Here is a 15,769-nt window from a genome sequence, read left to right as displayed (position 1 = left end):
GGTCTTACCTAGTGGTCTGTCCAAACCAAGCAGTGGCATGTCTTGAAAGAAGCCTTTTGAAATAGCAATGCCTTAAGCTGAAGTAATTTCACTCAGAGAAATCAGTAATATGAAATGAAATGTTTTTATTAAATCCACAGCCAATTTTTAGGTAAAACTTGGCTAACTAAAATGTTTCATTGTACTTAAAAATTTTTTTGAATGTTCATGTTGCACAATAAAAATACAGTTGAAATATCCATATGTCCACATATTGCTTCTAAATATGTAAGCAACTTAATTTTAAAATACAAATTGTCATCATTCAATAAATCCCTAATAAAAACATAATTTTTAACATTTTGAATTGTCTTCCTATGTTCATCACTCTGCCATTCCAGTAAAGATAAGTTTTGAAAACTGCTTCTATTTTAATTTTATATGAGAATTCCATATTTTTTACCTAGAATATAACCAGAAAACTTTGCATGTGAGAGACTCTCACTAAAAGTTGTCAAACCATTATTTTTAATTTTCCTCTTGCATACTATTTCCAGTTTCCAGCCTTATCACTTGTTTTATTCACTCTCTCTGTTCTGTCTGGTTGTCCTTTCTAATGACTTTTGAAACCTTTGACCTATTTCAGTCAAGTTTTTCTGAGACAGCTCTCAGTGATACTAAGTCCCTAAGAGTTCCTGTTAATGCCTCTGCTGGAGGCAAAACTGCAGTATCTCAGCTGTTAGTAGACTTCAGAGAATTCACATGGGAATCAAGCTAAAGACATAAATCCGTATGAAATCCATATGGTTCTCCTGCTCGCAGAAGTGCTATCTTATGTTTATGACTACAAACCTTTTCTTCAGCAGCAGAAGATAGGGCAGGTTTTGAGAGCTGCAGAAGTTCAGCTGAAAACCAGGTTAAGGCCTTAGGACAGAACTTTCATATCACATGGTAGTTTAGGCTTGTCATAGGAACAAATGCACATGTGAATTAATCTTTATAAATTCAAGGACTGATTAGAATTTTCAGTTTTACAGTCATGTATCTCCACTCATTCTGTAACTCCACACCTGATTTTCCTGCTTTTAACCTAGAATAGCCTGCATTTAGCTTGCTTTTTTTTCCCTTCCTCCATTTTATGGATGATTTTTCCCTCTCTAACTTCTGTCTTGAGCCATAACAGGCAGTTTGAAAGGTATTTGTTTTGAAACTGAGTAACAGTATTGCACACTATAACTTCTCAAGGGTTTTGACAGATTTACAATTTGGAAACCCTTGTTTTTTGAGACCTTCTGAAAATATTTAACTAGATTCTTTTCTCCATTTTCATTATTCTGGCATTCTTCTAGTAGTGATTATCACAGTTTTATGTAATTGTAAATATAGCAGATTTAAAATTTTCAAAGAGAGAATTCTTGCTTTAACCCCATAAATCTCAAATATATTTCATTTACCTATCAGTCTGGTACTCTTCTTCCATCTGCATTTCTGTGCTTTTGGTTTCTCCTTTCTAAAGTAAAACACTTAAATATCCATGCTCATTCCTCTTCCCGTTTTTCAATGATTTTGAAACTGTTGTTTCTTTCAAGTTTGCATAAACCAACATCTACTGATCTCATTTTTCCAGATTTTTTTTGTATTTTTGTCCTCCCAATGATGGCTTTTCCAGCTCTACAAAAAACCTGAAAAACCTCACAGCTAATTACTGTCACTTCAATTATCAACAAAACAAATCAAATAGTTTCTTGAGCAGTGGAAGATCTGTATTTTAGCCCTTTTTGATGATGTATTGGACTTCACAGTTATTTTTGTGCATTGAAGGCATATGAAAATGTAGATCAAGAATTACAAGCCTGCATTTAAGCAGGCTAAAATACCCTCTCTATTTATGTTTGAGGTGGTAAATGATAATTTGCTAGACCACAATGATTCCCAAAGTAAGACTTAATTATGGTCAGTCCTGTGTTTGAGGAGGTTTGGTATCACTGCTTTGCACTTTCTAATTCATTACTTATTATATCAAGTTTGTGGGAAAAATATGGAGCTGAATGATAATTATAGCAATATACCCAACCTTTTTACATTTTTTTCCAGTTGTTAAAAAACCTGCCAAATTATAAAAAAGCAACAAAAACGTGAATTTTCTATCTTTAAAAATCAAGTGGCTTTTGTGTGATGTTTACATTGTTTAATTAAGTGTTTTACAGTGGACTGAAGTAGATTTTTGCTTAACTTCAAGATGTTGTTTATTATCTCTGATTGTCCACTACAATATTTGTTAAAATACGTGTGGGCTTAGGGAATGACAAAAGTAGAACTGGAATGTTACAATAAGCTGAAAAAAATTGAGGAAATGTTAAATGAAAGGTTTCATTACAAGTTTTTTATTTATCTCTTGTTCTGTCAGTTTATGCTCTTTCTTGGTCAATGAAATACTCCACACTACCTCTACAGTAAATTTGTAACATAAATACGAATTCCTCTATTTGGCATTTTAACAATACTTTTTCAGGTTGTCTGTAAACTTCAATATATTTCCTCACCAACTAATAAAACAGAAATTATTTGTATTACAAGCTCCATGCAATATTACTGAAGTTCCAGTCAGGTAGTTAATTTTGTTTTCATCCAATTCTGATAATACTTTAATTGTTTGCTTGAGGTTTTTTTACCACCCATGTTTATCAGCTTCCTTTTACTCTTCTCCTTTTCCATTCTCAGATATTCTGTCTCCAGGATGTCTCATAATTGAAATATTTATGGGAAATAAGTAATTAATGATGTGCCATGATTTACATTAGCATTAGTATGATTTAGTTTTTACTGAACAAAAATACACTATGTAGTAAAATGAAGAATAGTTTCATTGAATATACAGTTGTTTTAAAAGAACATTAGTCAAGATGTTTTAAATAATAGGACTAGCCAGTATGATGATCTGCAACATCTCATTCTCTCTGATTCTCTATGAACAAAAAAGTTCTTGGCCAAACAGAAGGTTTGGGCTTTTTCTTAATCTTCCTGCTTTCAAATGTACATTGGTGCTGTTCTGGAAATAAATAATAAAATTGGTTCTATTGGACTCCAAGGCAAAACTTCCTTTAACTTCACTGAGATAGGATTTCACAGTTATGGTTTCATAAAGATGGGGAAAACTACACAACTATTTAAATTCATCTGCATTCAACTAGATTTTTTCAGGATTGACTTCAAAAGCTTTGAAATAGTCCTGCAGTGGAGAGCCCGTTTTGTGTTTATCAGTGGCCTCATCAGAGGAAAATACCAAAATAAAAAGTATGAGGAAGCTCACTTATGTAAATAGGCACCTGTAAGTATCTAGGTTACTTCAAGTAATGCAACATACCTTATCTGGGCAAAGCATTGTGCATTGATGAAAACCACTAGATTGATTTTAAATGTGGTTTGGATTTGGTAAGTGACATCTATTCAACAAGAACACTTTTTTGAAAATTTTACAAAAACAAGTCACACACACACACACACACACACACACACACACAAACACACACCTCCCGCCATGCTGTGTGAAGTTACAGTCTGACTTTTGAGCAACAAACAATATATTAATTGAAAAGCAGTCCCCTCCTCTACCTTTCAAGGGAACAAATATTTTTCAACTGTACGAAGCTATGCACTGAGCAAAGTTTCATTTTCTGTCTTGTCAACTGCAGTAGAATGAGAGCAACCCTGGGACTGCCAAGCCATCAGTCCTGACATACTGCTTTGGACATTCAAAGGCTGCCTCTGTTCTTAATGTTCTCACTGAGCCAGTAAAATGACCTCTAAGGAATTTTCACACCTCCTAACCAAATCTGAGCACACAGTTATGTTAAAGACTCTGGGAATAAACAAACGAGAGGAGATTCCAAAAGCTATCACCAAGCAAATCGGTCATTCCAAAATACAATTGCTCCTATCCAATGAGGATCAGATGACTACTCCTGTAAAGTAACTTCTTCAGTATTTCAGAGTTGTTTGGGGCAACAGAGAACCAAGAAATGAGTAATGCTCTTAATGACTTTCTGTTTACATTAGAAATGTCTTGGATTTCTCAGTAGTCAGAGGTTTCTAATAGAAAGTTATGGTATGGTTCTCTTCAATGTGGAAAAATTACCCACAGGGTATTATGTAAATTATACCAAAATGTGGAAAAATTTGTTTATAGAGAAGATACTGTGGCACTTTAAGTACTGCTTTTTCTGACAGAAAATGTTTACTTCCAAAATGTGGAGCATGAAGCTACTAAAGAGACTCCACAAGTCAAGGAAATAGGGAAATTAATATCCGAACCTGGATAGTTCTGCCTGTTTAATGCCATATTGTTGCGGCATGAGAAACAGACTTGCCAAATTCACTGGGACTGAACCTGGACATCACTACCTCTTTCTCCTCCAGGCATGTTACTGTCAATAGTAGAAGCCTGGTTCCTACAAAGTCATTAGAAGGGAGATAGATAGTACCTTTTCCCCCCAGAAGTTTAAGCTCAAAGTACTTGTGTATGTAGCAGGACATACTAAGTTGTAGCTACTGCAAATTGAGCATACCTCAACATTTAATAGTGTGGGTTGTACTCTCATTCAGCCATCTGATGAGCAGCCTGAAACTGGGACTGACTTGATTAAACTGAGTGTTTGGCAAAGATGCAAAGAGAGCAAGAAGACAGTTTGAGGAATCTGGATTTAAACTATGGAGTAAAAGAATTTTTTTCCCACAAAATGATACCGATACAATCAAATTGGTGTAGAAACTCCTTCAGTGAAACTGGTATAATCCTTTTTACTTAGATAAGGTTTTAGTCATATGTAAGTTTATGTTATGCTGTCTGCGTACTTGGATACCATAGTGCTATGCACTTTAGATAGAAAAGTGTGATTATACATATTGCCTGTATACACATAACATAAAGGTTTGACATTAGGAATTGAACTAGTATTACCAAGGAATAATAGTTTTCTGGCCTTGCTCCCAACACATTTTCTACACAGGAGCTAGAGGGAAGCAATGCAAAGCTAAAATTGCCCAACACTCTTGGCAATTTTCTTAAATCATAGATTGTCCAATAGATGATGAAGATCATCCACTTACAGTAGCTGATGATCCTGCTCTCTTTCCTCAGCCCGTTGTTCTCCTTCCTTCCCTGTCTGTTCTTCGCCGTGGCTAGAATGACCGGTGGCAGAAGCAAACACATCTCTGTGCCTCGATCAATGCTGATAATGGTCCAGCCTATCAGCGTAATCCCACTTTCATTGCCAATTTAATGCCAGTCTGCTATGTTAGGTTGAAAGAGAAGGGTCAGACACAGAAACATGCCTTGCCTTTTCTTGCCCCCGATAGGGTGGCAGTAGTTTCAAAAGAGCATAGAGAAATGCCTGAGGTTTATAATGTCTTCATTCACTGCATCAAGAGTCTCCAAAGCTCATTAGTTAAAGTCCTAAATCAGCTTGGAAACTGATTTAAATTAAACTGGTGTGACTTTTGTGTATAGGCATGCCACAGCTGCTTTATGTATTTGAATTGAGTCCAGAAAGGCAAAAGACTGGTGGAATGTACTCATTATTGCTTAGCGTTGTTTGAGAAGCGTTTAGAAGTTTTCTAAGGAAAGGGTTGGATCTTCTGTGAGATATCTATATTCACTCCCAAAGAGAATGAATTGATATTTACTAATCACAGGATAACTAAAACATGAATGACAACAGCAAGTAAAAACTGTGGTTTCTTTACAGCCAGACATTGAAGGAAATCTCTCCAAGTCTGGGGGAGCTAATGACTTGTTCCCCCGGGCATGATGCAGACCAGAGCTGCTAACCTGAGAAAGCAGCAGAGAACTGTCTTGAAAAATATAGTAAAACAGCCCAAGTTTCAGGAAATATGCAAAGCAGAGATATCCAAGTCTCCAACAGTTTCATTGCCTAAACATGTAGAACCTACTCTTAAGTTCTCTGACTACAGAATTGTGGTTGGAGACAATGGGAATTCAATAAGTTCAGTATAGATCTGTTCTGAGTGCTTTAAAGGTAATACTCAGTTTCACATGAAGACATCAAAAGCAATTTAAAATCTGAGAAATCCAATGTATGATTTAAAAATTAACTTAATTCATGTCAAAACCACTATAAAACCTAAACCATAAATCTGATGAGGATTTCAGAGTCAGGACACAGTAATCTTTAGAGATCCTTAATTGGGGGTTTCATACGCTAATAATTTTAAAAAATAATATAAACTTACATCTGAATTTCATCTATTTATAACAGTTGTTATACAATGATTACCAGAGCTTGTTATGGTTATGTTGTAGGTGAATTCTGAGTCCATATAAGAATGAGAGTAAGGCAGAATTAAAATACATTTGAAAACAGGATATCACAGTTTATTTGCATCTATGTTTCCAGTCTAAAGTAATAGACTGAAACTATTTCATAATACAACTTCACATGGAAACAATTTAAGAAGAAACAGTAGTACTAATAAGTTGCAGGAAATCCTGTCCATCTAAGGCATGCTAAATAAACCGCTAAAAGGTCTTGGCTCCACATACCACCTACAGTTGAATTTTGGTAATGCCGGATTATCAGTGTGAAAAAGTATGTACAAACTGTATACCCTAAACTTGCTCTTTCCAGCTTGGTACTGGAATTCACTAATCACAGAAACTATGTATAAACTAATATAAACATGAAAGATTCAACCCTCATTAACAAAGATTATTCATTTGAATGTTACATTTTTATCACTGTGAGTTTGACGTGTATTCACTGATGAAATATGGTAATCCTAGATGAAAGAAACAATAAAAATATTATAGCATGCTGCAACATATCAGCCTATATTGTTTAGACTATATTAAGAATGTTTTGAGGGAGTTACGTATTTTTATTTTAAATTAGAGTTTCATTCTTTTCCCATTTCTGAAGCCGTGAGTAATTAGTTACATGAGAGTGTGTAGACAGCTTTTAGAGGTCTTCCCTACATGCAAAAGACCAAAAATAACTTTTCTATAGCTAAACTTGTTAATTTTATCTAATGACCTGCAAAGAATGAAAGCAATTTTTGTGCCCCATAGCAAAGGAAAAGAACTGTTTTGTCTTGTGTAATGTTTCTAGTTTTGCAATCATAAGATTTCAGCTTTAAATATTGAGACTCATTTTATTTAAGCATTTGTCTTCAGTTTCAATCTGATATTAACTTGAATCAGAAGCTTCAATAACTAGAATTGCTCTTTCTTTATATCTGTCCTTTGTTGTGCAATGTGATATGTATATTTATACTCCTTATTTTCAGATACCTCATCATTAGAGTCTGATAAAGGCTCACTGGCATCTGATAAAAGCTACTTGCTCTTCCACTCTTTCTCCTTTTATCTCATTCTTATTGCTATATTCATTATGTAGTGTCTCTATTCTTCTGTCTTCTGCAGACTTTTTTTGGCAATGTGACTAATATATCTTTTTACAGATACCCCACATTTATGAATAGAAAATATCAGGCATTATTGGGATACTTATTTCATACCTAGTTAGTCTAAAACTGATGATGTCTTAGCTTCATTTTCCTCAATTTTAGTGGTAATTTATTCCAAAAGACTAAAGAGAGTAAGTTAGTATTTCTTTTAAAGTACCAGAATGTCTGGAATTTTGTCTGTATTTTTGCAATGCTTGCTCTGTTTTTTCTTTTCTTGATCAATGGCTATAGAGTATTTCCGTTTTCTTAGTCAAACCTTTTATGTATGTAGCTATTTAGTTTTTTTTAGCCTTTCAAAAAGCTCCTGTTTCGTATTTCTACTAATGCTTCTCTCTTTTTTTGCAAAAGACACTTCATTGATCTCTTCCTCTGTATTTTAAATAATTGTAAAATACTAGCTCACATCTTGAACAACAGTTCTTCATATATTTTCATGTTTTTCTTATCGCTTTTGTATAGCATTTCATGTTAACCAGGTCATTTTTTATTGTCTCATTATGCTTTTCTGTAATGTTGATCCCTTAATTTTTTTTCCCCTCAAAAACAGCTRGTTTTCAGTTTGAAGCGTGCTTGGGCTTTGTTCTTCACAGAATAAATGCAGAGTACAAATATGCTGTATTTGCACTACTATGCCATCTGCATGATTTTGCTTAAATAAGTATAGGCTACTAATAAATCCTGGCAAATGTAAAGCAGTGTAGCACAAAACTACTGTTGTGACAAGTTTCATAATGCCTCCTATAAAATTTCCTCCCTGTGCCTTAGAAACCTTCCATTTTTATCGGTCTTTGCTCTCCTTTACCCTTCTCCATGAGTACATCTGCCTGATTTTTTTTACCTCTGTCAGATCTTTGTGTGTTACTTACCACTTTAAATTCAAGGACTGTCTTACTTTCAAAAAGTCAGCAAACTCATGGTAGGAGTTTTAGTATTGTTGTCAAAAATAACAATTGATTGACAGTTGTGATCTCTCCGTCTTAATATTGATAAGCAAAATCTCATTAAAGATTTAAGTCACGCTCATTGACTTCTACCTTGCCAACATCAGCTGTTGTGGCCAAATAAGTAACCAACCTTTTCCAAAGACTGATCTTTGTAATTCTTAAATGTTAAGTCAGTTTTTAGCCATGTAAATGTATGACAATAACATTATTCCTTCCCCAAAAAAAAGGCTGGTGAACCGGAATTTCACAATTCCAGTTCACTATGTCCCTGCTGGCATCGTATACTGTTAAAGCCTTCAGTTAATATAATACACTATACTATAATTCCTTTTTTTCCCATTACTTACAGAAACCTGGTTTGTTATAATTTGCATTGTGTTATGCACCCATAAGTTAATATGTCAACAATAATTATTTTGAAAAGTTCACAAAACTTAATTTCCAAACTACCTATTTTTCCCTATAGTCTAAGCCAGTTAGTTTAGAATGGAAAATATATAGACAAATTAAAAGTTTTCATGTCATGAATTTTTAAAGACAAAGGTGTATACTGTCATTTAAATTGTACAGTGTATGTTATGTTTAATTAGTTGTGTGCCTTATGTAAATAGGTTGTAAATTATTCTTGGAATGAGTGCTCTCATCCGCTAATAGAACATGCGTAACTATTGTTGATTTGGGGGCTATAGAGTTTTCTGTGTACATCCAGTAAGTGATGCTAATGTACAGTATCTTTTATAAACAGACCTCTTTTTGTCTGTGTTAGAAGAAAGAGCCAACTCAAAGAATCTGATAGTCTTCCAAAGAAAACATCTGTTTTAAATAGATTTGTTTGGATTCCAGTCAGCACACCTAGGACTTGCATAATTAGCTTAGACTACAGAGTTCCCTTTTCAGAAGATATGTTTATATAAATAAGCTGTGCATTTTTCATTAAGCAAATACTCTCCCTTTTTTTATAATTAGAGGTCCATGTTTGTATTTGAAAATATGCTTTTGTAAAGCGATGATTAATTGAGAATAATTTTTTCACCACATTTTTATATAACATTCATTGTACTGTATTTTGTTTTGTGGAGAAGTGACAACCACATCACATCACATCAGTGTTTCAGTAAATGAGTAGACACATTTATAAAGATATTTTTGATACTAATTTTTAGTAATGAATTAAATAAAATATAAATTTTGTACCTTTTACCACTTTTGTTATTGCGTACTCTTTCAAATGTGCATAATAGACTTTAAAAATATGAATATGGTAATAACTGTCTTAAGTTTACCCTTCCTGAAGATACGATTAGCTAAAAAATGCATACAATATAATGTTTATTTCATCTGAGGCAGCTTCTTAAAAGAGAAAAGAAGAAACACAAGCTCAGTTAGTAGTGTTTTTCCTCCACTCATCTCATGCCATGCCACACCACATGATTCCACTGAACCAGAACCTCTTATTATACAGCTGTGGAACATTAAAAGAATTCTTTTCTAAAACTGGGTTGATGATTTACACATACCTTTGGTATTAAGATCAAACCTCTCAGATGTTCAGACACTCACAGTTGGGAATTAAATCTTTTACTTTGGGACATAATCAGCCTGGAGTGACACTTTCATAATATATACTGCAGGTGTGCCTTATTACAGTAGAGTTGAAGTTGGTATTTCATGCATAAAAGTAGCTTCTAAGCCATTTGTAGTGGCTCATACTATCTAGATGAAACTGTTCTTAATCTGACCCCATATTCTTTATATCATGTCTGATTATGGCTCAGATCTAGGTCTGTGGTAACAAGTCTATTTTGAGTGCTTTCATCTGGGGTAACATCAGTCAGTTCTGAATAATCTTGAAACCTCATTTATGCTCTCACTACACAGAATATTGTCTGGTGTGAGAAGTGCAGTCACACATTTGTGTGAGATTTGTGTTTTTCTTGCCGTTGTCACATTTTTCTCAAGCATAAGACTGAAAGAATGCTGTCAGTGATTTAATTTGTTCATTCTGTTTGAGAGAAGTTGGCTAAGGGTCCCTGTTTTTTTGTTGTGGAGAGTTTTAATCAGAAATTAATTCAGATTAATTATTTATATTTTTCAAAAGCAGTTGTGTACAATAGTGCTAAGTACTATGGAAATAATAATGTTGGTTGTTGACTTTCTTTCAGTATAATTTAAGTGATAATAATACAGATTTTGCTTGTTTGATGTTCTGTAGGTGTTTACTCTATTATGGATTGCTGACTGGATGGTGCACCACTTCTGGAAAAAAGGAAAAGATCCTGACAGTTTTTCTATCCCTTATCTTACTGCATTGGGAGATCTGCTTGGAACTGCCTTGTTAGCCATGGGTTTTCATTTTCTGTGGCTCATAGGTGACAGAGATGGGGATGTTGGAGACTAATTATTCCAGTGAATGCAATAGATTGACTTTTTCCAGAATATTGAAAAGACTGATTGTTCCACTTGAAGGTCCTCAAAACAATTGTTCCATTTGGTATGAGTGGATCAAATTGACACAGATATAAAACAGCCTTAACTGTTTTGGTTTGGTTTGGTTTGGTTTGGTTTGTTTTTTTTTAAAAAAGATGGACCTAGGAGGATATTTGAGACCTTTACAATGAAAACAAGGAGGATTGCTGCTAGTTGAGTACATCTGAGTAGACACAATGAAGGGTAGATCAATCTTTTACCAAGTTTAACATTTTAAAAAGATCTGGTCTTTTAAAAGAACAATTCATTACATGTAGTGTGAAACAGAAAAATCTCTAATTGATCATTCAGTGGTGATGAGGAAGAGGGTGCCAATCAGTACCTTGCCTTGTTTTTTTCTCCCCCAAAATGAATATTGTGTATATATTTTCCTCTTACCGCAGAAGTGGCTGGTAGACCTCAGATGAATTCAGTTTTACAGACATTACCTGACTAGTTGATGGTATGTTCCTATCTTGCAATTTTAGTGCTATAGCTCTCTGACTGTTGCAGACTTTATATCAGTAATAACTGTTATAGTGATTTGAACCCTGATTGTCTAAACATTTTGTCACATGCTTTATTTTAAATATACTAATATGACCATCAGCATTTATAAAATTAGACACTTGAAAAGTGTCTGCAGGATTGAGCCCTTTTCCTTTTTACTAAAAAGAGCAACCTAATTATTTTGCTGTTGTAATTTATTAGAACTGATGCATAGTAAAGACGTAGAACGTGACACTGATCTGATCAAAAGTAATGGATGAATAATTAAAACTCCTTGTGTTGAAAAGTGTATTTTCATTTAGCAACTGGAAAGATGTTTAACTAATCAATATTAATGGTGTTGTGATGGCACTGATATTTGATATACCTAAAGAGTATGCCAGTATTTTGATTTTAGTAAAATATTTAGAGGTGTTGATTCAAATGTAAGTATTTATCCCTGATTAACATCTGGGGTATAAAAGAATACGTTGCCTTCTTAGGCACTTACAAAGTTACATAAACTTTTAGAATTGCAGTTATCTATGATGTCATCTGTTTCTTAGCATAAATCTCCATCGTTGCTAACAGGATTTCTGCTTTAAAACTCTAGTATGGCCCATAGGGAAAAGTACTGCTTCTGAATGATTTCTCTTATTTGTATACCTTGCTTTTTCATATAATACATTGATCAAATGTGGACTCTGGTTGCCACTTCAAAAAAATGTACTAGTTGCTCTGTTTTAAAAAATAGTGAGAGTTCTTTATAGCATATGTTTTTAAAGACCATAGAATACACCCTAAATATGTAATTATATAAACAATACAGATTTTAAATATTATGATAAAAAGCTTTAAATTTTGAGATTTAAATTAGACAGCTAAATACGTATATCAGCATATGTTGTAATCCTGTAAACATTAGTCATGTGAGTTTATGTATATTAAAAGGGACAATTTATTTAATGGGCCTACTCAGATGAATTAAGTTGATCATGTGCATAAGTGTTACTGGGACTTTTGTAGGTGTTGGTCACCTTAAACTCTATGGAAATTGAAAATGTTTGCAATTCTGAAAATTAAACCAGCTATTTCAGTGCCTACACATGGATTTAGATGCCTGACTTCTAGCACCTCATTTAAACATTTTTATTTAAGCTTTTTCTTACAGTTATGATAACATAGTTGGTGGATGAATCATATGTATTATGTCTTCTGTTATGTGAGAGAAAGATGAAATCTTTCTAAGTTTAGGTTCTCTGACTTTTCTTAGTTTTTATTAATGTTATTTAAAATAGTTTCTTGTATGTAACATTGCGGGAAATACTCCTATTAAATTGTGTAAAATGGACTAGATGTAACTCAGTTTTTGATTTTTAGGGTTTTTTTAATAAGGTTTATTTATCTTGGGTATGGATTTAGATGCACAGTTTTTAATTGTGATAGAACTGTCATCCGAATGAACTAAACTGCCATTTTAAGTGCTTTTCTCATTGGAGTTATTGGTTTTTAAAGTCTTTTTTTAATGAATTGCAAGATTCTTAAAATTAAAATTTCTTGAGATACCTGACTGATCTGTGCTTATGTATGTGATGCATGAGTGCATTATAGTATTTAGTCATGACAGTATCCTTAGTGTGTTAAATATTTTCCCAGTAAATAAATATTGGTACAGCCTGCTGACAAATGGGTGAGTGATTGGATTGCAGAATTGAGGTGTCAAATGGGGCAGATTCAGTGAAATTTGAAAAGGGGACATACATTGACAGACTGGGAAAATCTGAGCGTGGAAGTAGAATAAATGATGAAAACAGCATAATGGAAGAACTTCAAGAGGAGGAGAATTGTTGCATGACTGAGAGAGCAAAATCCATATCACGGGAAGGAAAGGTGCAAACCGTCACAGAACCTTCCTTATGAGAGGCAGGAATATAATAGCAAATAGAAGGCAGTTATTTGGAGGAAAAAAATAAAAGACAAGGCCAAACTTATTTTTCAGGAAGGGAAGAAAAATGTAACTGGTGATGGAAGGAGTTGGGGAGATTTGCATGGAAGGAGAGAGAGAAGTGCTTTGGGGTAGAGGTGGAAAAAGAGTACTTTGGGGAATGGTGGAAGTGAGAAGAAAATAAATGCTGTCAGTAAGGTATGGTTAACAAAAAGTGTGACTGGGGAAAAAAAGTATGACATTGATAAAGTGGGGAAAGCCTAGACATCTGGAAGAGAAGTAATAGATAATCCATGGTGCTGGAAGGATTTTGGTTCCTGTGTTTGAAGGAACATTTAAAAAACTTATACAGGTTTGGCAATTCTGCTGCATAATATTATGAAGGGAAAAAGCTCTTATCCACCAAGCTTCTGGGGGAGTATTATTCCCTTGCATGAGGGTAATATGGAGGAAGGCACGAAAGAGTTCCTGGATACCAGAGAATCTGTAGTCTACTCAAAAACTGAGCACTCCCTTGACCAATTTTAACTCTAGGCAAGTCAACCTCTCTACAGGCTCAACAAACTGGATTTTTAAGCATATCCCAGTAATAGCCAACTACTCCTCTGTATGTGTGTGTATGAAATGATACCAAAAAAAAAAAATCTGTTTAAGACAGGATAGCATGTCCCTTTTTTATACTACTCAAAGCATACAATTGAAAGGAACGTGCTGCTGCATAAAGCAGCCATATTTTATAATTTTGCTGATAAAATTATCACTCTTCATATTAAAATTAGCAAAGTGTTTTGCTCCCCTACACCTGCTAGAAGATGCTTTCATAACTTCCTTTATAATTTCCAACCTAATTAGGGCCATAGCCAGTTCACATCTGTTTGCTTGCCAGTCTCTAGCATAAATAATTCCTAATTTCCTGGTATTTTCTTTATGACTGTTGCTCATATCACTTCATGCACCACTGTCTTTCTCATTCAGGCTCTTAACCTGCAATACATCGTACAGCTCCTCCTGCAACCTCTTTTACCATTTCCATTCCTTGACCACTTCAAGCAGCCAGAAGCTCCAGCTGCTATGGCTTTGTGCATTACCATCTGTTACCTGAAGCCAAGTAACTGTCAGAGTGCTCTTAGTTTGTATTAAAAGATGCTAATCCAGCAGATCAGCAGATGAAGGGCGACATCTTGTATCAGATGAAATGGGTTGTGCCTGGGATCTTACTTAGACAGCAGCCCAAGCAGTGAGCTRTGCAGGCCACAACTCAGTTGTGCAAAAGAAAGGGGCAGAAATGAGCATGGCATGAAGCATGTTTTAGCTGCCCATGAGATGGTGGCATGCCCTGAGCATCACGCTTACCAGAAAACATGTAACCTTGGAGATGGGCATGCTTTTTTTTTTTTTAAACTTGCAGTGGTTTTTCTAAGGAATTTTTTTTTTAATTGACAACAGTTCTTTCCAAAATCAGCCGCAGGACATACAGAACATATCATAGCATGCAGTAATGTCATTACCAGATGTGTAAAAAAAAAGGTTTCATCAAACAAATCCAACCTCTTGTTTCTGTTGTCTAAACCAGAAGGATTTTCTTTCCTAGAATTGACTTTATTCAAAGTTTTTAGTTTTCCAAATAAAATACAGTACATTGCCACACAGTTTTCTCAAATGCCTCAATCAAAACAAATAAAAAAAAAACAATAAAACCTTTTGTCTGTATCACCTAGTGAGTCTTTGGTTAGTCGTTTTGTTGTTATTGTTGTTCTGTTTCATTTGTAGACGCTTCCTGAGAACAATGTTTCATACCCACCAATCAAACTAGCAGGATGTATTTCTTTTTACTGAGTGAAAAAGAAAAGCATAAACTGGGGAAGGGAAGAATAAAGCTGTAATTTCTTGGCCATTCTTACCATCTGCTCTTTTTTCCCTTTACTACAAGAATATCTTTAGAGTAAAATAGAAGTAGACACAGGTTATCTGAAGTGAGTATCATTCAGAATTTTGAAGGAGTTTGTAACCATCTCAATTATTCTGTGAGCTTACATGAAAGGCAACAATTTCATTTGTTAAACTGCAACTGAATGCAGCTTTAAAATTTGGAATGAGAAGCATTTTATACTATGGGTGTTTTATTTTTCTATGTAATGCTTTGAAATGATCACTGCATTCCACTCAGTTGCTGAATTACTCCAGCTTATTTTGTAGTAATTATATAGCCAGGATAGTTCCACAGCTTTATTATGCTATTTGTTATAGGGGAGGGTGTTTCTTTTAACTTACTTAGATCAATATTTGGATTTTTATATCATGGCTATACTTCTTGCCTTAATACTGTGATGTTTAAATTTATGATAGTCTCTTCCATGCTAGTGTTTAATATACTGATTTCACTGGGTGTTTTGGTATGTTGAAGAGAATATGGTAAGCTGCACATTAATTTCACCTCTTTTTATCAAAATGACAGCTATCGTCT

At 34.3% G+C, this 15,769-nt stretch overlaps 1 protein-coding gene across 2 annotated transcripts in view; it reads left to right on the top strand.

Moving 5' to 3' along the window:
* Window positions 1-12,153, top strand: part of SLC41A2 (solute carrier family 41 member 2) — a 60,270-nt gene extending 48,117 nt beyond the window's left edge. For both annotated transcript variants that reach the window (XM_026056845.1, XM_026056846.1), the window contains exon 11: window positions 10,618-12,153. In XM_026056845.1, coding sequence (XP_025912630.1) covers window positions 10,618-10,803 — 186 coding nt within the window. In that variant the 3' untranslated portion in view covers window positions 10,804-12,153. The remainder of the gene's footprint in view (window positions 1-10,617) is intronic.
* The last annotated feature ends 3,616 nt before the right edge of the window (window positions 12,154-15,769 follow it).

This window comes from Apteryx rowi, unplaced genomic scaffold (genome assembly GCF_003343035.1).
Source record: "Apteryx rowi isolate R43461 unplaced genomic scaffold, aptRow1 scaffold_133, whole genome shotgun sequence".
NCBI classification, from domain to species: Eukaryota; Metazoa; Chordata; class Aves; order Apterygiformes; family Apterygidae; genus Apteryx; species Apteryx rowi.
Note: the sequence above shows the minus strand (reverse complement) of the source record. Positions and strands in the feature narration are given on the sequence as shown.